This window comes from Chanos chanos, chromosome 8 (genome assembly GCF_902362185.1).
Source record: "Chanos chanos chromosome 8, fChaCha1.1, whole genome shotgun sequence".
NCBI lineage: Eukaryota > Metazoa > Chordata > Actinopteri > Gonorynchiformes > Chanidae > Chanos > Chanos chanos.
Window position 1 is genome coordinate 41,677,467 of NC_044502.1, and position 24,925 is coordinate 41,702,391.

The 24,925-nt window shown below is 40.9% G+C and overlaps 2 protein-coding genes across 2 annotated transcripts; one reads left to right on the plus strand and one right to left on the minus strand.

Annotated features, from left to right (window-relative positions):
- Positions 1-1,869: 1,869 nt before the first annotated feature.
- Positions 1,870-5,089, minus strand: hapln2 (hyaluronan and proteoglycan link protein 2). Its single transcript, XM_030783214.1, has 5 exons — positions 5,011-5,089; positions 4,456-4,812; positions 3,439-3,555; positions 3,047-3,229; positions 1,870-2,147 (listed from the first exon to the last, which is right to left on the minus strand). Exons 1-5 carry the CDS (start codon positions 5,087-5,089, stop codon positions 1,870-1,872), a joined length of 1,014 nt encoding a protein of 337 aa, XP_030639074.1.
- A 10,779-nt stretch (positions 5,090-15,868) lies between these two features.
- rhbg (Rh family B glycoprotein) lies at positions 15,869-24,332 on the plus strand. Its single transcript, XM_030781054.1, has 10 exons — positions 15,869-16,064; positions 19,334-19,520; positions 20,316-20,466; positions 20,774-20,921; positions 21,497-21,663; positions 22,604-22,741; positions 22,980-23,113; positions 23,371-23,492; positions 23,747-23,820; positions 24,258-24,332. Exons 1-10 carry the CDS (start codon positions 15,869-15,871, stop codon positions 24,330-24,332), a joined length of 1,392 nt encoding a protein of 463 aa, XP_030636914.1.
- Positions 24,333-24,925: the final 593 nt, after the last annotated feature.

Here is a 24,925-nt window from a genome sequence, read left to right on the forward strand (position 1 = left end):
ATTCGTCCTCCTATATGGTGCTTTGCTATTCAGGTCTGTGACATTCTCTGTCTATCAGCACACCCAGGGCTTATTACTTCTCTTCAACAAAAAAAACAGATTAATCAGTTGAATCTCTGATATATTCCACATTGCAACGAAAGGATTTTTGGGCACATTTTGATGAGATTTACTGTGTTATTGTTCTAGTAATAATTTGAGAAAATTGTGAGATCAATCATCTCCTAATGGACACATCTTATTAATTCAGTATGTGAATATGAGAAGGGTATTAATTTTTTTTTTCAGTTGCTTTCATTGAAATCCTGTAGCATCACTAAACATGGGAGACAATTCAAGAAAAAAAAAAGCATAAGAATGTTTTGATTCAAAACAAAACAAAATTAAGTTGTTTTGTAATGATATGTATGAACTTGAATTTGATGATGATTAAAATATAGATATTTGTGTCTAATTTGCTAACCATTATCACCAGATGTGATATCAAAAATTTGTGAAGCACTTTACTGATTTTGTAAACAAATCCTTCTTACCTTGGTAATTTATTTTCATGGCTTGTCTTTTTCACTTTTCTGATCAGATCTGAATCATTTGTAAATGCGAAAAAGCACAAAATTCCATAAGAAATAACGGTGTGTGAAAAATCAGCCAGAACTGAGCGGTGCTCAAACTGACCTTTAAAAGAAGATATTAATTCATCCCACTGCAATCCAGTTGTGATAATTTGTGTTAGATTGCATTTTAATCCAGAATATACTCACCACATCATGTTATGTTTTTTCAGATCTGAGTGAAAAAAATCAGGCCATAAGGTACTGTCTGGTATATGGTACCTGCCCAAGAGTTTCAACATACAGCATTCTGTACTTGGTCCAGGGTTTCATAAAGAAATAAAAGCCTCTTTTACTAACAGTATTAATTATGACTTTGCATTTTTAAACAGCTGTCTATATGATCTCATCAATGTCACAGTAGAATACACAAACATCACTGGAAGCAAACAAAGGAAAGTTCAGTTGCATCCCCAAATGCAATGTATGAAGGTCATTTACTGTGTATTTTTACAAATAGGTTTCTACATGAAATATCATTGTACAAAAACAAAGACAACTCATTCACAAACAAAACGTGAAACGGAGAGAGACACTACAGAGGATATAGCATTTATATGCGCAAATGTAGTGATAATGTCTACTTTAATACTAAATTATTGCATATCTTAAATTAAACTTTAACTTTATTAAACAAATTAGGATGTTTAGAGAAGCCACAGGGCTATTCAATAAATCCATCAAATAAACATGTTAACTGAAGTTACCAAGCACTTGACTATTAGAACACTGATTACCAAACACTGTTGGCTTACTCCTGCTACTAACGTCCTTTCTCTTTGTCTGGATGTAATTCAGTTATACAGTAGTTCCTCAGTGTCCTTTGAGTTTTAAATACGAGGACATAAGTCTATAACCAAACACCTGGACTGAACACAAATCTGTCAAGCAAAACATTACATATCTCACTCTCAGATTTGCATGTCAGAATTTGTTTTTGAAATATATCGAAAACAAGATATCAACACTTCCAAACACTTTTCAGGCAATCAAACTGAATGTTTCTTTGTGATATATTACAAACAAGATCTTGTTTAAACAACTCTACAAGATGTAAGAGATATCAAAAGACTGCAGCCAAACAATCTACAAACAACCACAAACCAATACGTATATATATTAGCTCTCCAGGTACAGACAGTGGGATTTTTGTAAAATTTCCCTTTCAGGATTAAATACCAGATGGTTTCTTTGTATTTCAAGGCTCGGTGTGTCTCAGATTTAACTGATCAAAGACACACTCGGTCCTTCTTAAGCACTACCTGTAGCAGTACGCTCCATACAGTCGATGGTGCTTGTTGGGGTAGCCAAAGCTGCGGACACTCGGCTCTGTCAGACCTCCACAATTCTTCCTAGGGCTGGTGATGGGGAAGCGCACGCTGCCATCCTGGAGCCAACCACCATCACAGCGATCCAGACGCTGAAAATGCCACGCAGAGTAGAGCTGCCCAACACGGGCAAGGCTGGCCCCTTCCTCCTTACAGGCCTGTACCGCCTCAGCGAAATTTAGATGCCTATCAATAAAGAACACTGAACCTGGGGAGTGCACAGAACACAAAAGAAGGATTTGGAATACATGTCTATTCTGAGATGCATATTGGGCCTACTTCTGTCCTATACAATGGTTTCCAAACTTGACTAACGTGTTGAGTTAAAAAGCATACTATCATGTGAGGGCATGCAAATGTTAATGGCAGCAAACAGATTTTTAGACTCAGTATTTGAATTTTGGTCGCATGCAGTAATAATGAGTGGATGTTGGATGATTTAAACTCTAACACTGGTCCATGTTCCCCTTAGTTTTTCTTCATAAAACTGCATGACTCATTGATATGCAGTTTTCCGATGACTTTGACATTTCCTTCACCAGACACGAATGGACATGGTGGGAGCCGAAATGTCACTCCAGAAACACAGTTTCCCACAGCTGAAGTCTCCTCTGCATGCCTAAACAACAGTGCTTATTGTGACTCTCCCCTCCAGTTCACTGGGGGACCCATTACTCGTATGTCTGTCTAATGGAAGGGGCACTTGTCCAAGAGTACTCTAAACATGTCTGACTTTGCATATTACCTGTATCCCCTATTTGTAATTCCTGTTATAAAGTGGGCAAATAATTCTGGGAACGGTAACAAGCAACTGAGACCATATACAGACCCATGCTGGTCATTCTGTTGTGTGTTATCCTAGTCTCCCTCATGCTACAGTGGTCAGTAAACATCCTCTCGCTTGATGGTTCTCATTTCCAATCATGTGAACCCACTAGACTAGGTTTCTTAGCTAATACCAAGAACTAGCGCATCTTGTTCAAGAGGCTATGGGCTCTGCAGTCAGCTGATGAGTTGAGTCAATTATGACTGTGCTAGGCTGGGGCAAAAACTGTGCTGTCACACGGGTCCACAGAACTGGCATTGAGAAGCACTGGTCTCGCTAACCTGTGGTGGCTGAGGTGAAGCAGAAGGCATCGAAGTGGTCTTTGGTCCTATGCTTTGGACCATAGCTGCGGATGCCTGGTTCAAGGTCCCCTCCGCAGACGGCCCGAGGTTTCAGGATGGGGTAATGCACCGTTCCATCAATCAGCCATCCTGCATTACACCAGTCCAGACCTTCTGTCCAGGCTTCCAAAGTGAACAAGCAGCAATCAACAGAATAACAGCAAATTCATTTTAGCACTCTATTCCACATTGTACGTAACATGCAAAGACTGAGCACAACTTTTGGAGAGGACACATACAACTATAGCCTGTGTTATTCTTCAATATGTCTTCAGCTGTTCGCTTAAAGATGTGCACGTGGAGCCAGCTAGCATACAAGCTAACACACTCACCTCTGTAAAGCTGTCTGTATGTTGCTAGCGTAGCATCCTGCTCAGCGCAAGCCTGTTTAGCCTCTGCATGGGTTAATTTGTACCTGCCATGTTTACTCTGGTAAGGAAACACCACCCCTGAAATGCCAAGAGGATTATCTCACAGGCTAACCCATAATCAATAAATGAAGGGATCCCTAAAGGGGTCGATATGAACATGGAATTAACACTTGATCTACTGCAGCATCAAGTCACAAATCCCTCAAAATATAATCATAAATTTTTGCGAAAGTGTGGCACTCATGATTAAAAACCTACCCTGTCGCACCATGTTTGCTAAAGTCTGTGCTAACTCATTTAGTTCAATATAGCATTTTCCATTAGCGGAGTAGCCAACTGCAACATCCTCCTGAGTGTTAGTGTTTAAATGAAGGCATTTTGAGGTTGTAAAAATCTCAAGATATCACTGACATCTAGCTGAGTCTCATTACCTCAAATATTTAATCACACCATAAGATCTACGGTGAGGTTATCAGTGGTCTAACACAAAAATTGAAAACTCACTGTATCTCCTCAACCTATATGTGTACAGTAAGGACAAGGGTTGGGTCTGTTTTCCTGTGCACAGTTTTTCCTGGTACTAAATATACCAGGCCCCTAATGGGTGTAACAGCACAACTGAATGTCAGTTACATAGTTAAAAGAGCTGGAACAGTCAAACTGCCCAGACATTTCTTATGTAACTTTTCACGGTTGAATATAAGTCAGTTATGCTAAAATGAATCTATGTGCCCTGGATAATGCAAACCTTTCCCTCTTAAAGAAACATGCCCTTACAAATGCAAATCACTTAACATATAGAATGAGGTAATAACCTATGCATAATAAAGGCTATGTATGGAGCCCAGCCCATATATTGTAGGCCAGTTCCTGTCTGGGGATGTCAGAATTGCTTCTAAAATAAATTTCTTGTCAAAACTTAACTAAAAACTCAAACAGTGTGCATGATAAACTTAAACAACAACTGTGAACCCTTACCCTCAATCCTCAAGGTGATCTCAACGCTTTCGTCATCAATTCCATTGATTAGCTCACAGCGATACCTGCCGTCATCTTCCAGCTCGAGATCGGTGAGACGAAGCGAAACATCCAATTCGTGTTTTTGCCTGAGGTGAGCTCTGGGTCCCAAGACTCCATATTGTTTTTGTGCATGACCATTCGTTATTAAAATGATGTTTTCCACTCCTCGGGGAGTGGGCTCCAGTTTTGTCCATTTCACTTTGAAGTGGGAAGGTTTGGTCCGTAAAACACATGGCAAGGTGACGTTTTCTCCTCGACGAGCTGTAACTTCATCGCAAACCAGCGGTTCCAGGAGGTAATGTAGTTTCTTGAGGTCTGAAAAAATGTGGGTAATTTTTTAACTGGGGTAAAGTTGTCATGGCAACAAATTAAACCAAGGACAATCTGAGACAGTATCAGAATCTGAGTTCCATATTCCAAATGTTCTATGCAGTTTCATTTCTGTCAAAACAGTAACAATCTGTGTGGCATTTACTAGGCTGGAAACATTAAAAATATTTTGAAACCTGATACCATGCTTGTCCTCATGGTATGCTTCACAGATCCCAGAGAAATAGCTGATAGTCAGTATCAAGACTGCTGCAAACTTCATAGTGGGCCAGGACTCACAGTTTATCCCTGTGATATACAGCAAACAAGACAAGTGGGATTTTGTCTCATTTTAAACAAAAAAATCACCTGCCCATCTTACATAAGTCTCATCAGCCAATATTCTGACAGAAAATGTAAGGCTATTCATAAAAAAAAAATTCAGTTACCAAAACTGTTTTGTAAGCATGGCTAAATCAATAAATGTTCAAAAACATACCTGTTTGTGTGTTTGGGCTTGCTTTTGTTTCACAAAGGGTGCTGGTCTTCTGTAAAAAAAAAAAAAAAAAAAAATTAATAATATGATATCTGAATAACAGACATCAAGACATTTGTTGGTTCTCTGCAACACCAAGACTGAAATATTCATTAGAACTGTAATCACCATCTCCCTGTTTCTCTCTCTCTCTCTCTCTCTCTCTCTCTCGCTCTCTCCCTCTCTCTCTCTCTCTCTCTCTCTCTCTCTCTCTGTTTCTGTTTCTCTCTCTCTCTTTCTTTCTCTGTGGGCTGGACTAGGTCAGCTGTCTTATGTCCTGGGCCATGGATAGAGTAAACAGGCTTTTTCTCTCTTCTGTTCCAGATGTTAATAAGGATGAGACAAACTGCCATTGTACCCCTCATAGCTCCTCTTATGCTGCTGTTCATTATGGGAACAAGCAGGAAATACAGAGCAATTAGAAAAAAAAGCTTTAGGTTATATTTCCTGTTATATGCAATTCTTGTGTATTTCTTTATTTGGCAAGCGGACTGTTAGTCTCTTGAACATACTAATTTTAGAACAAAGAACAGCCACTTGGACCATGCGCCAGTGATGGTTTTCGTATCTCCATTGTCTCTGTGGAGATACTAATTCAGCAATAAGAGGTGACGTATGCTGCAAAGTATAATGAACCGCATTCTAATGATGAAAGAGAGCTGCCAAGAGCCGCTGGCTGAATCTGGAATGCGGCTTGGAAACGCTGGGCAAACATTAACACCCCATGATTGACAACTACTGTGCTTTAATCAACCATATCAGCAAATCACTGATAGGGTCGATTCAAGCCCAGTATGTCTGACTTTCAGTTCACAAGCTCTACTGCAGACCATGAAACTTCTCCTATATATATATTTTTTTTACTCACTGGTGCTCTCACATACCATTGTGTTTCAATATTATTGATGTTAATTCCATTCATTTTACTGAGTCCAGTCATTTTAAAAGAGAAAGCTGGACTCAGAGCTCTCCGTGATTCTAGAAAATTCTCGAATGCTCTTTACTATACCCCCATATATGAGACAAAGGCCCTGAATAATTTTAGCTGTTTGCACAGGGGTGTGAGGGGGAGCTGTATTCACCATCTGTTGGCCGTGCTAACAGAGGCATCGTTGCTGTGCTCAGGCAGACACAGTGCCAGTCAAGGAGGAAGCAGCGTGAGCCTCATCTTCCTCTCTCTGTGCGACCTCGTGAGACAACGGCTGCTTTGTCACCAAGCTGCCCCCACCGGACCTAATCCCAAAGACAACAGCAAGAGCATAAACACTCTGAAAGCGGAAAAAAAAAAGGTTGGAAGGAAAAATGAAATAATGGGATTCCACTGCTTCCCCTGTGTCCCTTCTTCATTGTGCTCCTCTATCAATAGGACTCTTTCTGGGCCTTGGCCGAACAGCAATTAGTATTCATAAAAGCACATTTAGGTGACAGATAGCTCTCTCTCTCTCTCTCTCTCTCTCTCTGTGTGTCATGGTTTTGTGGTTTTGTTGCACTGATATCAGTAGACCACATCCAGTTTTTTTTTTTTTTTTTTGAGAAACTACTGTTTGAACAGAGGTCAGATTCTCTCCAGGTTGTAGATTTTTCCTGTACAGTGAACTGGTGGCTGCTTCTAAGAAAAACGATGCAGTTGTGTGTGGGAGGATTTCCAGGGCTGTGTAATTAATAAAGAATGTCTTTCCTTTGGTGTGTGACCGTGAAAGAGGGCGTGCCCCCCCCCCTTTTTTTTCTCATAGTTTTCTCCTTGATTGCTGCAAGAATAACATGACAGTGCAGGAGTGGCTGTGTAACAGTTATGAATACATTTGGCATGAAATATGTCCTGCAGGTTTACTATGAAGGTACCAAGTCAGGAATTTGTGAACCCATTTTCATGACCCGTCTACGTTAAATATATAACACAGAGCATTTTGTGATCGTTTGCGACTGCAATACATTTTAAAGCACTGTTTCGTGCCTGTGTCAGACCTAATAATCTTCTGGTTTTATTGATTTACAACTGTCTGTTCCATAGGGGAAATGTCTGGAAATGCTGGCTTTAAGACACAGAAACCACTTTAAAGACTAACCAAGCTTTGTTTTTCAAAATGCAAGTAATGTCTGGCAGACACTTAGTTGAACATAAAGGACTCCTCCCTCACTGACATAGTAATTAAGCTTTGTTTTTCACATGCTACATGAAGGACTACTACAAAAACATATCAAAACATTAAATTCTCCATAGAACTATAATGCGTTATAGGGGCAAGAAAAAGTAAGTCTTGAGACATTTATTTTTATATGTTTTCAATGAATGCTCGACAAGAGATAACTTCCAGCCTCACAAAGTTCTGCAAGAGTGCCCTCTAGTGGTCATTTTAATCAAAGAGAAAACACTGAAACTTCTCTAAAGCATTAAGCAGTCAAATCACATTTTCACTCTCAAGATATTTCTTTCATTAGTGTGAGCCTCTGACAATGATGTAGCTTTTCTTACAATGATGAAATTAAAGCTCAGACTGTACCCTACTTACCGCAGTATTGCACAACATTAATGTGAACACAGTAGGATGTGGGTTTAGAACCAGGGTAAAAAGAGGAAGAGTTTTTCCTTGTTCCTTAACAGTGGAATGGAACATCAGTCATTTATGTAGTTTTTACAAAGTTATGGTTGTATATAGTTTAGTTGACCATAATTTACTGTTGTAGATAGTATCTGAACATTTGTTTTGTGGCCCTTGGGTCACCTAACTGAGTGAAGCCTACCTGAAGCATTCCATTTAATCTGCTATTGATCTGCACCGTGTGCCATGGAGCTGCCAGCTTGTTGCTGAAGGATGGCTTTCGCCACTCACAAAGGGCCAAAGGGTCTCTGTCAGTCATCCACAGTGGCCCGCGGCAACATCAGACACACTCTCTCTCTCTCTCTTCGTTCAGGGTTGAACATGGTTTGAGTCAATGGGGATCATGCCCGACTGTTGCTCCTATATCTGTCAAATACAGTCAAAGAGAGATGACTGACTAGCCCCTTGAGGTAAACCGTCATTCAAAACCTCAAGTTCAAGTTAAAGCCTGCACAGATGCCAAACTAACCTGTTTGTGCCTTTTTTCCACATTTTTTTCTCATTATTGATGAATATTTGACACTGAACCAAATTTCTTTTCTTTCTTTTTTTAGCAACCAATAATCAACTCATTTATTTTTATTTTCCTATGAGATACACATTTACCATACGGTAATACAGTAAAATTACAGCAGTACTGTACAGTGCATTACTTGTACAAGAAAAAAATAACCAAACTGGAAGAAATACATAAGGACTATTTGAAAGACATTTCTATCGCTTGTATTTTGGTGACGTGAGCCGAAATGTCGAATGAAAATCACTTAATCGAACAGTCACAGCGTGACAACCCTGACTGTCGATGATCAGAAACATGTGACTTCGGCTGGCATTTTATGCTAATTTACAGAGCCGTATTGTCTCAAAAGCTGGTTTTGTTGGGCGGTGGCTGTCCCGGCAGCCCTCTGTGAGGTGTCAGTTTGTCTGCTTGGCTGATGCGGGTTGATGTTGGCTTGTTGTACCACGGTCAGTCATTGATGACTGTTTATAATACACAACGGAGTTTCCGCTCCTATGTCGAGTTAAGCGTGTACTACTAGTCTACCTCCATATGAACACATTTGTTATATTCTTTACATAATGGCTTAAAACCGATAGCACAAACCAAAATGGGCCCGTCGTAATCCGGTATCAAACATACATTCTCAAATCTGTAGTCTCTTTACAGCGAACTTCTTTAAGAAAAAAAAAGAGTGAAGAATGTTAACTTCTTCCTTGTCTTTGTCTTAGCAGTCCGTTTTGATGAAGCTCATTCTTTTGTGCAGCTACACTTACGTGATACGTCCCGCTGTCATGGAATCGTAATCAATTTAAACAATGTCTAATGATCTGGCTCCTGAGTGTTTGATGTAGGAGGTGCATGAAGCAAATACAGAAAAAAAGTCATTAACGAGGAGAAATCACAGAGCTGAGCGTGATTCTTTTTCTCCCTTTTGTTTTGTAGCTAACCTCTCTGTAGAGTGTTCTTTGTGCCACTGTGCATTTATGGAATTTTGAATTCTTGAATGGCAATGGACAAATTTTTCTGAAATTTTTTCTGTGTTTATTTTTCTTTTTTCTTTCTTTTTAAATAACCTCTCCATCCTTGCAGTCCCACACACAATATATCAGGTCAGGTGTGTGAGTGGGCATGTGGGTGTCTCTCTGCTGAATTAAGGTCTGTCACCACACAAACACTGAAACAGTTTGTTTGAATGACTGTTTGGCATGACCCTTGAAAGACGTGTTCTTTAGAATCATTTTACCCTCTCAGCATCAGGTATTTTACTCACTGTACAGCGGTGTAGAATTCCACTATGACCTCTTGGAAAACTGGGGGTCCTTTGTAAGGTCTACTGGTGAAGCACAATATCAGCTCACATTCCAAAGTGAGTGGCTGTTTTTCATTTTTCAGTTGTGAATGCTCATGGCCTATGATTTGGTAGTTGTTGATTAAGATCTGAACTTTGATTGTTCGTGACAGTAGAAAAAGATAAATTTCAAAATTTAAGAGTTGAATAACTTGTTTATACATAGTGTCTAAAATCACCCACCTCTGAGACTTCATTTAAACCCATTTAAAGTAACACCCATAGGTCAAGCATAAGTTCAAGTTTAGATCTCTCCTGTTTTTACGCACAGTTATCCTGTTTGGCCCACATGTTTCAACTTACACCTAAAACAGTGTTAACTGCTTACTGAACTCTGAGAATATACGCCATGAATCTGTCCTTTTGGATTCACAGTAATACAATCTTTTTCACTTCTTATTTTCACAATGTGCTTAGCACTGCAAGTGACATGAGAAAGCCCAGGTTTCATATTAATGCTTCATATCCTTAGCTTCACTCTCAGTTTTACCAGACTGCAACCTTATAAACACCATCAACTGCTTGAGTAAATTCACAGCACAGATTTGTGTGTGTGTGTGTGTGTGTGTGGGGGGGGGGGGGTCACATCATGTCAGTTTCTGGTTTTGTCAATTATTTTTTTCTCTTACAATAGAGGTTAAAGGGACAAATGTCAGTTTGATTTTGAATCACATGTCTTACTCAGGTGATAGTCACCCAGGTAGATAGAAATCTTTTTTCACACAGGAATGAGTTCTTATCTCTCTCCCTACAGCAATACACGGTTACTCTGTATGCCTTAGGCTCTCAAACGTTGTCTGACTGGTGGGGGTGGGGATTGGGGGGGGGGGGGGGGGGGTAGTTGCATTGAAAAGAAGGGATCTTACTAGAAAGCCCATGACTTGTGTAGTAATACCCTGCCTTATTCAAAGACTCACAAGCCAGTGAAGAAACCCATTAACACATCATCATGTGTTCCACCCTCCCAGACAGTGGTTCTGCTGTGCTCATTATGTTGCTCTGGACCTTTAATCACGGACAAAGCTATAAGGGGGTTTCAGTGTTTTTCACGGTTTCTCTGTCTCTCACATACACTCACACACACACACACAGACACACATACACACACACACACACACACACACACACACACACACACACACACACATACACACACACTCACACACACACAGACACACACACACACACACACACCCACACACACACAGAGGAATGTTTGCATGTTTTGTATGTTAGATGTTTAAGCATAGAGGACTGGGCTGTTACTTAACTGGCAGGTCCCAACGCGCTTATCACATACAGTCTCTATTTTGGCATCTCTGGTAGCGGCTCTTTTCTCTTTTTTCTTTCATAAAAGTGTCCCCAAGATGAACCCCATCTCTGCTTGTCCAGTCTGCTCTGTCTGATCACCAGATTGTCTTATCTGTGGGCCCCAGGAGCCAATGTGGAGATAATATGACAGGAACACACTTAACAGCAAACCATTGCACGCATATTTGTGGGTAAGGAATTTCTGCTGGGGCCGTATGTAAAGTGGGGGGTGGATGAGGTAGGTGGGTTGAAGGAGAAAAGGAAGCCTCAAAGTTACGCGAAGTTTCTGACTCAAAAAAGTGCTATAAACGACATAGTCAGCTTTCATTTACGACTGTAAACCCCTGTGAGGTAAACTGATTTAGATATCTACATAGGCCCTGCTTAGAGGTCTTTTAGAAGCAGCTGATCTGGATGATGAGAGCAGAAGCAGAGAGAAAAAAAGAGAAAAAGACCCAAAGAGAGAGCTAGAAAGAGAGAGAGAGAAAGAAAGAAAGAGGAAGATAGATAAAGGAGGATAGAATGAAAGAGAGATGACTGCTTTCTGAGATTGGCCAAGGGCCCGGGTCACTCGTGATTAGCACGTGTGTCAGTGCGACACCTGACTGCTGGAATGACAGGGACTCATGGCATCTCACTGGGTTGCAGTAATCTGTACATCACAACTTCATCAGGCATCCCAAGCATGGTGCTGCTCTAATCTCGTATCCCTTGTGATGCATTACGCAATACAGAAAACCACAGTTAGTGTTCAGGGGATTATGGTTTCACGCATGTTTCCTAGATAATGTAATGGATAAACTTTATGTCAACTAAATGTTACTTGTAGAATCTATAATCCCAGCTGAGCATCACTTTTAGTTTATCTTCTGTCATTCCGTAGCCAAGGAAACGCATCTGCCATTATCTCGAGACATTCAAAGGCAATTTTTAGTTATTGAGAAATCTGTTTTAATTCAGTTGATTCCACAGGTTTGGGAGCAAGTGTAAACAAACAAACAAATAAAAAAAATTCTTTAGTTATTGAATGAAAAGCAATGATGATTGAAACAATCAAAAAGTGATTTTGACATTCATGTGTGCTGGCAAATCAGCACAATTTCTGGCATCCCCTAAGTAAGAGAGAGAAAAGAAGAAAGATTGAGAGTATGTAAAGGACATATGCCCAATATGCTTAATATGCCTAGTTAAGGTTTGCTTACAGGTTATCTGACATACGATCTTCTCTAAGTGTATCTGCATTGTGGGAACACCAGGTTGTTATGTAATAACCTGGCATAACGATTTGGTACCTTTTACACAAACTGCTAAACGTCATCTTCTCAGCAGCTATCTCTTAACGTCAGAAGACACCATCCAATCAGAGAAGATTGTCCAAAATTTCAAAATTTCTTGGGCCACAAAAAAAATGGCAATGAGTATGAAACAAATGAACACATTGTCATTAAGATATTGATGCAAAAGAGAGTGAGTTTGTTTGTTTGCATTTTTTTAAACATTTGGGTTCTTGCTATTTTTGAACTCTCCGTACTTGATAAAGAAACGTCATTTCGGAAGCATAGCCTTCATTGTGTCATCCTACATTAATATTATCTTACATGTCTCCCAAATAGTCCTTTATTCTTAGTTCTTTTTCTTTCTTTTTTACTTTTCTTGTCTTTTCTATTTTTTTTTTTTTACTTTACATCAGACAGTTCAGTTCTGCTACTGGCTTTGTGATTGTAACATGACAGCGTGCAGTATATTTTTTCTTATCATTGCCAACGCACAGAGAACTCTAGAAGTTGTTTTTTCAGTTCAAAAGTCTCATTAATCATGTGAAAGTATTGCGATGGCTCCCTCGGTGCCACAAATACAGACAGTACACTCTCTATCTGATCTAGCCCTCTGGCCTTACGACAACGCTTTAAATAACTACTGTACAGGTGTAACAAACTTTCCTCCCTAACTGTCAGGAGAAGGAGGAGAGGTACACATAAGGGCCAGGTATAGAGCTGGTTAGAATGCTTTGGTTGTATAATGGAGGGAGGGGGGAGGGAGGGGGGGGATCGATTGCATGCGTGAAAAAGAAGCTGTTTTTCATTGGCTCCTTATCGCGAAGCATCTCCGAGTCCCCCATGTCCCGGTTATGTATGGAGGAATGATAGATGCTGGAGCGTGATGGGACTCGTCGCTGGGAATTCTTAGCAACTTGACTCCGGTCTCAATCTTTTAACAGTTTCCTTGGGCAATGCTTACTGCCCGAAAGGAATGAATCGATCCAGCTAACAGAGGGTTCCTCTCAGGAATTTCTAAGTGGGAGTTTCAATCCCGCTTTTGGGCCTATCAAAAGTTCATTTTTTCCACACTTTGTTCTGATGGACCTGTTCAGTGTCCTACTTGAAAACAAACAAACAAAAAAAAAATGACTGGCTATATGTCCCTGCTCTGCCTTATATCCATCTGTCAGTATTCATCTCTATTAGTGAAAGTATCAGCAGCAGAAGGCTGTGATGTATGCTAAGATTAGTACAGTTTTCACTTTAATGCAACAGCTGTGGTAAACATCTATTCCTCTATTACTTCTGAGCCGGTGTGATAAGACCACTACTGTGCGGCTGAATTGCGAGAAAGTGCACCGTAGATCTATGGATATGGTCTGCGTACCCTTAGAGCGAATATGTACTTTGTTTCGCTACAGAGGCTTGAAATCTCCACGTCTGAAGGGAGATTTGATGTCCGTTGATGATCACCAGTGACATGTTCCAGTTTTTCTTTTTGTTTTTTTAAATTTTTTTTAACCTTTTAAGATTTTAAACATGTGCCATCCACTCTCCTGTTCATATACCCATGGTAATGCTATGCTGACTGTAAAAACAGATGATTTTGACGATGATGAAAAACAGATGAATTTCAGTTTGGCTCAAGTGTCCTCACTGTAACGACCTCGTCTCCTCCCGCACCGACTCCAGCCATTCAGCGATCGGCGTCGCCGGTTTACTAATCATCGGCTTGTCCCTTCATCACCTACACCTGTTTTCACTTTTGTTTTCCCTGATTTCCCCCTCTTTATTAAGCTCCCTGTTTCACTCTTTCTTTGCGAAGTCTACACGCACCATATGTGTACTCTGAGCATCTAGCATCTGTTTTTGATACCATCAGTATTATTCTGTGTTGTAACCCGTTCGTCTTCTGTCTTGTTTGAGATTCGTGTACTCGCTTGTTTTTGGATTAAAATTTCATCCAACTCTGCACTTGCGTCCGGCTACCTGGTGATCTCGTTACACTCACATTGAATTTGGCAAGATTTGGAGAAGCCTAAGGATCTTTACGTAGTAGTGGTTGTCTCACCCTATTCTCCTTATATAGAAAAATAAATTCTCTCGCTCCCTGTCATTCTGTTCTCCCCCCCCCCCTCTCCTTTTATATGCATTCTGTTCCTTTTTCGATGCTTGTTTAAGACAAACAAACCACCTGTTGTTTAGACATCGAGGCCTCTGGAGACAGGGACGGCAAACACATCCCACGCCTGCGCTCTGAAAGTGTCAATAGTTTAGATTCTCCGAACCATAACAGCATTCTTGAGAGGTGCAGCCCGCTGATGGCTGGGAGACAGCTCAGATAGAACTGATAGCAGTAAAGAGAGATAGCCGTGGTCTCTCTTCACAAGAGGTTGGATGTGTAAGAACCTGTTCCTATCCATCTCCGTCCAGCACCGTGACTTTAGGCGTGCCTTCCTGCTTTATGTGATTTTATGTAAATACAGGCAAAAAAAAAAAAAAAAGAAAGAAAAAAAACTCACCTGTTGTATAAGTTGTTAGATTTATACGTTGTTATGATCTGTTAGGACTGTGTTCTTTACACACACATATAAAAGAGAGAAAAGGTTTTGGTGTGTGACAATGAAGAGGTATGAATTGTCTCCCCCCTGCCCCCGCCCCCCCTTGTTAGTTAATGTTTAGTGGACTGTGAACATAGCCCAAAGGTGGACATGTGCAGGATTGTGATTTGAGAAAGATTGTCAGCCAGACTTTAAACACTTAAACAAGTTTTAAATGCTTGGGATGCCTTTTGAACTGGGGTGTCATTGATAACTAAAAGAAGTGCGTGTGTGTGTGTGTGTGTGTGTGTGTGTGTGTGTGTGTTTGTCAGTGCACATGTGACACAGGAATTTCTTTTTCTTTTTTATTTTAGTGAGGATACATATTTAATACTGTATATGGTGTATATTAAATGCATATTAAAAAATACTGTGTCACTGGGACGGTACCTCTCACAGATTTGGGCTTCATGAATGAATGAATGAATGAATGAATGAATGAATGAATGAATGAATGAATGGATGGATGGATGAATGAATGAATGAGGTCAATCACAGTCAACAACTAGTGTCCCCCGTCACCACAAGCTATTTGTCTTCCTTGATGAATTACAGATCAGCCATTACCACTCCTGTCAGTCATTCAAGTTCATTGATTTTCAGACCACCTTAAAACTGACAAGGTATGAGGGGGAGGAGCTGAGATTGGCTACATCAACCAGTTACTGGAGCTGGGATGTTTGTGGGCGTGAACAAGATCAAGGGTCCAAAACAACTAGTAAAACTCGTGTGTCATCAGATCTTCTCCGACACTCTCATCCCTAAGCTGAGACAAGTGTGGCCTCTGCTCCCTGGAAAGAGAGAGAGAGAGAGAGAGAGAGAGAGAGAGGGAGAGTGAGAAAGAGAGAGAAAGAAAAAGGGAAAGAAAGAAAGAAGGAGAGAGAGAAAGAGCAAAAGGACCAGAACCATGACTGACTTTGGCACCCAAATGCGGATACGGCTCCCCTTGGCCTGCATCATCCTGGAGATCATCCTCATCATCCTGTTTGGTGTCCTGGTGCAGTACGACCATGAGACAGACGCCAAACTCTGGCACAAAGAGCTGGCCAAAAACGACTCCCACGCCCAAAACTATGACAATGACTTCTATTACCGCTACCCAAGTAAGTTATTCTTGACAGAGAGAGAGAGAGAGAGAGAGAGAGAGAGAGAGAGAAAGAGAGAGTGAATGAGTGAAAGAGAGAGAGAGAGAGAGAGAGAGGAGCTGATTGAGTGTGAAAGTGTGTGTGAAAGAGCTGGAATGTCATAATCTCGACCAATATATGGGAAGCGAGAAAGAGATCAAGAAAATTACAAAGGTGTTTGTGTGATGTGTAAAGGTGCACATACAGAAAGAGAGGTCCATCACTGAATGGAGCTCATTGGATTTTAACTGGTCGTGCTTGTTTTGCACTGATTGGCCTGAGAGAGAGTGGTGGATAAGAAAACTCCTCAACTGTGAGTCTGCAAAAAGGTTCATCTGCTACACTCTTGTTGAAGTGCATCTGTTTGAGCCTTTCAGTCACTGTGAGCAAATCACCTCTTCAGGATCATTCCCTCTGCCTTTATTTGTTTTGGTTTTTTTTGTTTGTTTGTCTGTTTGTTTACTAGTGCACTATAGATCTGCTTGGATTGTGAGATTGATCTAAATTTAATGTTTGTGATCTGAGTAAAGAAAAAAAAGAAAAAAGAAAAGAGAGAGAGAGAGAGAAAAAAAGAAAAGCTCATCAAAGATGTTGCTAAAAAAATATTTTCTCTGTAAATTAATGATGTACAGACACGGTATTGCTGAGAGGTTGTTATTGTAAGTTGCTGTTGCGATGACATAACAGAAATTCAAATAGATCATATCACTTTGAAAATGGTATTTATGATGCTGACTGTCTACGCACCCCTCTTCTTTAAGACCCTCGGGCAGTTGAGAGTAATGATAACTCCTCTGTTTTACACAACAGGTCACCTGAGTGTGTCTCATATGCCCTTTATTCTGCATGTCAAACATTAATGCATAATTACAGTGTTGCCCGGTGACCTTTCATAAATTTTCCTAATGCGTTAATCGTTTCACTACTATATGTAACGGCAGAGCGCCGTAATAATGCAAAGAGTGTTCTCCCCTCCTGTGGGCACAGGTGCATTACCCACACACCCTCTTTACACTCACTGCACTCACAGAGACACTGGTACCTTAGCAGGACGAGGAGCAGGATGTTTGTTCAAACTTTTAACATTAAAACAGGGGCAGGGCCATGCATGACTTGATGTTTCATCTCTAGGGCAGTTAAGGCTGCAGATAAATGTTCCAGAGAGAGAGAGTTCCACTCGGATTTAGAAGAGTCACACAGATTCACCAGCACATTCTCCACGTTCACGGTGCTGTTCGTCCTCAGTTCCTTTGGTGTAAAAACTCCTTGCGTGTAAATGGAGTGTAGTACACATAGTCCACCTCCTCTCTGAGCCCTCTGCGGGAGGTGCAGCTGTTCGACAACCCGGTGAGAACATTCACCATAAGCATTTCAACAACGACACAACACTTTGCACAGAGCAAGACAGGCTCTGGAGAAAGAGCAAAGTAGCAGAAATGAAAACAATTTCCATTTTTCACTATTGCATTTTTACACAGACATTGACTAAAACTGAAAAAAAAAAAAACCCCAGTGATTTCAGTGACTAAGAAGTTGTGCCACGTGTGCTAGGCTATCAGAGATATCGTAAGGTGACTTCACAAAGACGAGACTCTTCGGCAGCTTGTTATGTAATGCCGTCTCTCAGCGTTCTCTTTCCAGTTCCAGTTGCCGGCTTGAAAACGTTATCGGTAATAGTAATCACATGCGTGAGAGTGGGAGTGTCGGTGGGAGGAGCCAGATATGATGGACGTGTCTGAACAGGCAGTACTATGAGAAGTTCAGTTATGTGAGTCTTCACCTGTTGCCCTGCGCCTGCAGGTTCCGTGCACCCATGTGTGCTACACCTGCAGGTAACTGAGATAGAAGCCTGGGAGACCTCTGTGTTTTTTTTCTATGGGAATAAGAGAGAGGAATGTGTACACTAATGACTTACTCCGTCACTGTCCAATGACAAGAAAATAGAGGGAGAGAGCTTAGTTTGGAGAAATTTGATAACTGAAAGATGAGAACATTTAGCAAACTGAGTCTACACTAACCAGTTGCACTTTTCTCTCTTGAACGAGGTTACTACATGTCAGTGTAAATGCATAATGTCATCACTCCTGCAGGCTCAGGGTTTGTCTGTGTAACCACAAGTAAAACCCGTTTACAAAGAAAAATATATGTAAGCCTGGACCCACAAAAAGACACACGGTTTCCCACTGAGTGGAAAGCAGAATAGAGGTCTATTGGCAGATGTAACTTTTGATATTTAACCAAAACATTTATGAGCTAAAAATGAATAACCAACAACACACAAACATATTTACACACAGCAAATTAAAAGACATCTATGTACATCATGTTTATATAAGCTACACTTCTCCACATGCAACATGTATAGGTGCAGGTTGTATTTGTGGGTTATAATTTACAGGTTTGCTTATCAGGTTGTAGTTTGACCTTGTCTGCGTAGGTAAGCACGAGGACTCATATTTTTATGGTTTCTGAAGAGGTTAGACGATTTGTTACCTTATATTTCTCTGCACTGTTGTCCCAATATACATGTAACAGCAACACAGGTTTCTCAGAGCTGGTTATACAACAAATATCCTAGTATAAGGGTGTGTGTGTGTGTGTGTGTGTGTGTGTGTGTGTGTGTGTGTGTGCCCTCAAGTTGTCTCAATCATTCTTCAGGTGTGGTTCACAGAGAGTTATCTGTGGCTATGTGGGACAGTTTACCCTTTGGGAATCTGTCAGCATTACTGCCCCTATGCCCATGGCTGGTTGCCTAGTAACAGCACAGAGCAGAATTGTCCGGACACTGTTTGGACAGGGAGTAGATAAATGGTTGTAATGAGGACAGTGATGAGTCTCCGTAAACTGGCACAAGAGAAAACAGGGGTCAGCGGGCAGAATGAATGAACTTAGAAAGACAGAACATACTTCCGTGCCCTCTCTAATGGAGCAGCCAAACCTCCTCTCCCCTCGTACACGGCCTCTTTAAGGACGCCAGTCAGTTCAAACTGTTCAACGTTCAATATGGGGATGGATCCGTCAAGTATCTGAAATACATATTAGAGATACCTGTATGTCAGACCCACTGTAAAGCAAATCAGTGACATTTAGGGAAGTTCAGTGATTTGTTGTTGAGAACTAAGATATATATTCTATTGGCAGGCAACTTTTTTTTTCCTCCGTAGCTCTGATTATGAGTTTTGCATTTTGAAATGAACTCTCATGGAGAGGCAGAGGTTAAATGTGGTCCGTCTGTGTTTGTTTATCAGGTTTCCAGGACGTCCATGTGATGATCTTCGTCGGTTTCGGGTTCCTCATGACATTCCTGCAGCGTTATGGCTTCAGCAGCGTGGGCTTTAATTTTCTCATCGCTGCCATGTCCCTGCAATGGGCCACTCTCATGCAGGGCTTTTTCCACGGCATGCATCACGGCAAGATCCACATTGGTGTGGAGAGGTGAGGCTTAAATACACACAAACACACACACACACACATACACACACACACACACACACACACACACACACACACACACAGACACACACACACACACACACACACATGCATTCATGCACGCATGCATGCACCCACATGCACCCACACACACACACACACACACACACACAGATATGCATGCACACATGTAGAAACACCCTTATGTATACCTACATCCATGCACATGCTTGAATGCACATTTGCATGTGCACAGGCACGTATGGAGACAAACATGCAAACAAAACATGGAATAGCAGAAAGCCAGATGTGCACACATGCACGAATGCATACACTAGCATGTTTACTTACATCATTCTGAAAGAGCCTTCAATATTGCTCAAAATTCTTTAATCACCACATCTTATAATTCATAAAATCTGCCACAGCGTGAAAAAATGAATAGGTAATCGCGAATGTGGTAATTCTACTTATTGTCCTTTTTGTGAAGAAGCTGCTATTGATTCTGGGTTTTTTTGGATATACTACTAATGAACCTTTTCATGAGTAAAATACTTTTGAGTCCATTTTTATTGTTCTGTGGAAGTATGCATATATGTATGTATGTATATATGCATGTATGTATGTATATATGTATGTATGTATGTATGAATTTATTTTTGATACATTTTGATTGTACCTGAATCACTTATGAATTAGTCTACCACGACTCATCAAAATGTCTAGCTAATAACTAGTGACCCGGTTCACGTTACCTGGCAAATGAATGGGATTTGTGCCTCTCTGCTCTGCCTACAGCATGATCAATGCAGACTTCTGCACCGGCTCTGTGCTCATCTCATTCGGGGCTGTGCTGGGGAAAACCAGCCCGGTCCAGCTGCTTGTCATGGCCGTGTTTGAGGTCACGCTGTTCGCTATCAATGAGTTTATCGTCCTCAGTATCCTGGGGGTGAGTGTTGTGAGCAGCACAGCAGCCCACACATCTGTCTCTGTCAAAACAAGGCAACAGTAACATCCCATTGGCCTGCGATTCACCTTGTGTGTTCATAGCATCTCTGTTTGACCGTTAATGAACAGAAATGACTAGAGGTCTTCAAGCATACTGGCAGTGGTGTACGATGAAGATTCAGTCTCTTGCACAGTATAACTAATTCAAGTTTCAGATTGTACTTGCATTCTTTGCTTAGTGTATAGATCACTTAGGACCTTTTCGTGTGACTTTTCACAAAGATGTGTAAATGGTTGTTGTCCTGCAGGCTAAGGATGCTGGTGGCTCCATGACCATCCACACGTTTGGGGCTTATTTTGGCCTGGTGGTGGCCAGAGTGCTCTATCGCCCTAATCTGGACAAGAGCAAGCACAGGAACTCCTCCGTCTACCACTCAGACTTGTTTGCCATGATTGGTATGAGACGCAGAATAATGTTCATTCAGCTGCTCGTCTGTTTGTGTTGATTTTGTTTGCAATACTGTAGAATTCCATTCTCTGCAACAATCATTGTGCATCTGGTAGAATGATCCAGCTCTCAAAAAAAGGATGATTTGTGATTATAAATGCTATAAAACCTCTTGAGAGGCGGTACTCGTCTTGCCTAAAATGAAAATATTTTTCGTGACTTCATGTGAACGCTGTAAAAGAAAATGCCAGTTCTGTGTTTGGAAATGTGGAGAAAAAGCCATGAAGTGAAGACAAATTTACAAGTGTTTTACGTAAGCCTGTGAGAATGTACCGCTGCCGTCCACTTTGGAGAGTTTCAAAATACAATGTGTGAGTCAATCTTTTCTCTGGAGAGAATAGAGCTTTTTTTTTTTATAAAAACATGGTTGTTCATGGTAACAGAGATAGTCATTAATATCAAGATGTTTAAATCTTATATTTAATCTCTCTCTCTTTCTCTCTCACTCACCCCCCCCCCCCCCCCCCCCCCCCCCCAACATTGTTCTCTCTCTGTTTCTCTGTTGTGTTTGTGTGTCCGTCAGGAACCCTCTACCTCTGGATGTTCTGGCCTAGTTTTAACTCAGCCATCACTGCCCATGGAGATGACCAGCATCGCACTGTTATGAACACATACTACTCCCTCGCTGCCTGTACACTGGCCACCTATGCCTTCTCTGCCCTGCTATGCCATGAGGGCAAGTTAGACATGGTGAGTAACAGGAATATGAAATGAACGACGAACGGTTATTATGTGCCGGAACGGTTATTATGTACCACTAGCAATGACCTGCTATGATTCCACAGAGCTTAAGAAATCTGAACAATTTACATATTTTCAAAATGAAGTATTTAACGAAATACTTCTGAGCGTGTGTATCCTAGAGGAAGTGACATTATATAATTATCATTCGTCAGAGATGTGAATTTTAATCATAAAATCGTAGGCAAAACAAAATGTATTGGTTGGTTAACATCACTCAGTGCGTACCAGCCCTTACACTGTGATGATGTGTACAACAGTCTCACTCATCCTCACTGGTTATTACTAAGTCTAATTTAGCAAAGTAACAGTGCTCCTAAAAAGAGCTCTGTAAAAGTACTGAAATCTTTCAGAAAAAAAAACAGCAAAAAAAAAAAAACATAGTCCTCTTGTATGGTTGTGTCTGGAGTGTCCAACACCTGCTGCTCTTGATAACTGTAATATGAAATGTCTTACTGTCAAAGAATGCATAGCTCAGTGAGTGGAGGTGGTTGACAGTCGAGAACCATGAGCGGAGCATTCCTGTGCTCATTGTGGCGTACAATGCGCCCTCCGTACACACCGGAGCAGTTCAAGAAGTTAATCCACATACCAACAAGCCGCACAAACACAGCTGTCATCAGTCCTGTGTGTATTACTGAAAGAAAAAAAAAGAATAGTATTCTCATATACTAAAAGAACTGAAAGAGACTGAGGAAGTGCTGAGTACATTAAAATATATTGAAAAAACATATACAGACAGTAATACAAGCCTACAGCGATCCAATTAATCATAACAGCTGGATCTTACCTCTGTCTATCAAAACCATGAGTAAGATCTATCCTTTTTTTTATTTTATTTTTTTTTTTTTTTAACGTCATGTTGTGAATACGTCCTTCTCTCTTCCAGGTGCATATTCAGAATGCTGCCTTGGCTGGGGGTGTTGCCGTAGGAACGGCAGGTGAGATGATGCTGACTCCTTTTGGCTCCATGATTGTGGGCTTCCTGGCAGGAACCGTCTCGGTGTTCGGCTTCAGATACCTCTCGGTGAGCGATACAACTCCTCAAATGTTCAAAATTCACAGGACGAAGTGCGGATTTTCTACTGGACCAAGAAGGGATGAGAGAAGTTATGCTACAACACCAATATGTCATAAATAGATCACACCACCTCTGTCCGTCTATGTCTATACCACGCACACATAGCCCAAACACTCACACGCACAGTAATCGTGATGACTAATAAAAACATTACAACATGTATACTCTCCTCGTGTGTGTCCAGCCCATACTGGAGGAGAAGTTAAAGATTCAGGACACGTGTGGCGTGCACAACCTGCATGGCATGCCTGGGGTCCTGGGAGCCATTGTGGGATCTATTACTGCTGCTCTAGCAACCATGGATGTCTATGGTGAAGGGTAAGTGCTTTTGCTCTCACCCCTTCCCCACTCCTCCATGCTCACTCTTTCATAGACTCTCTCTCTCTCTGTAACTCTTTCTCTCCCTCTTTTTTTTAACACTCCAACGATAGAGAACTATTTTCACCCTTTTATTTCCCTAATTCTACTATTCTCATCTGTTTCACTGTCTCTCAGTAAATCCCGAATGCTGGATGTGTACATTTGCGGTTTAGACAGCTAAGACATCCTCCCTTGACCGTTTGTTTGGGTTTCAGGATGGCAGATGTGTTCCCTGATATCCACTCTGGTGCAATCGATGCCTCACAGCAGGGTGTGAGGCAGATCATTTCTCTGGCGGTCACCCTGGGCATTGCTCTCTTTGGAGGCTTGATCGTTGGTATGTAGAATGTACAGGGGACAAGGCCATTTCAAGCAAAACCATTGAATTTTCAGGCTAACATTTAATTTCACTCAAACTATGTGCTATTTTTTCTTTTTGTTCACTATCAAATTACCTTTGAGTTCCAAGACCACATTTTTAAATTTCAGTAAACTTGGTACTGACAATACATTTCAGTGAGCTTTAACGGGCTGTATTTGTTTGTGTACTGGTATGTCGTATGCATTGTAAATTGTGTGAATCCTTCATAGGCTTCATTCTGAAACTGCCGGTCTATGGAGCTCCACCTGATACCCACTGCTTTGAGGATGCAGTGTACTGGGAGGTAAAAAAACAAAACAAACAAAAAACAACTATACAGATCATTTTAAAACTAAAACAATTCTAAAATGATGGTACATTTAAACTTCGGTTTAATCTTCTGCATAATATATGCAATGATGTGTATTTGAATGCATGAAGCTATTGAAAAAAAGCTCTTATTACTGCCTTAACTAGACGAATGGCAACCATAAGTGTGGAGGGGCCTTAATCTGATAACAAAGTGCAGTGTTATCTCTGTCCACAAGAGGGCAGACAAGTCATTGTAATAGATGTGAAAGTAAGCGTGTTATCTAATCCGTCTAATCCTCCCCTAACTCGCAGGCGATGACAGTCTTCATGGTGTGCACACAGATAATTATTGTTGTTCATGATCTGCGATAGAATTTTTTTAAAAATATCCTTAACCACAACTTAATCCCTCGTCTGCTCGTGGCTCAGGTGCCTGGGGAGGAGGCTGCTCATGAGGAGCTGACTGCAGTGAAGACAGAGGAGACAGAGAAGCTCAACAGCTAAACGACCTGCTTAGAGAAATAAACTGAATAAGAACGTAGCAGCTATGCAACCAGAGACATGGACAGAGACCTATGCACACATTACAACACACACACACACACACACACACACATACACGCACACACACGCACACACACTAGCTTGTCTTACCACACTGTTGGGTACTTTCAAATCGCCTCAATGTAGGATTCATATGCTTAACCCTAACCACAGTCACATCATTTTTCTGCTGATGCCAGATGTGTTTTTGTTTTTTTGTTTGTTTTTAATATTTTTGTTTTGTTTTGTTTTGTTTTTTTAAAGCTTAATTTTGTGGGACCATTTTCAAGTCCTCATAAGGTTAAAATATTTGAACAATTACATTACATGTCCCCCATTAGGTCATATTTTCTAAGATCTTCATTGCCCTGTGGAAACATGTAGTTTCCTAGTGTTCTGTTAAACCTGGAGTGCGTGCACACACACACACACACACACACACACACACAAACACACACAAACACACACGCAAGATACATTTTATTAAAAAAATGTTTTTTTGTTTGTTTGTTTGTTTTTCTTGTTTTTTTGCCCTGCCAATCATAATATTCAAT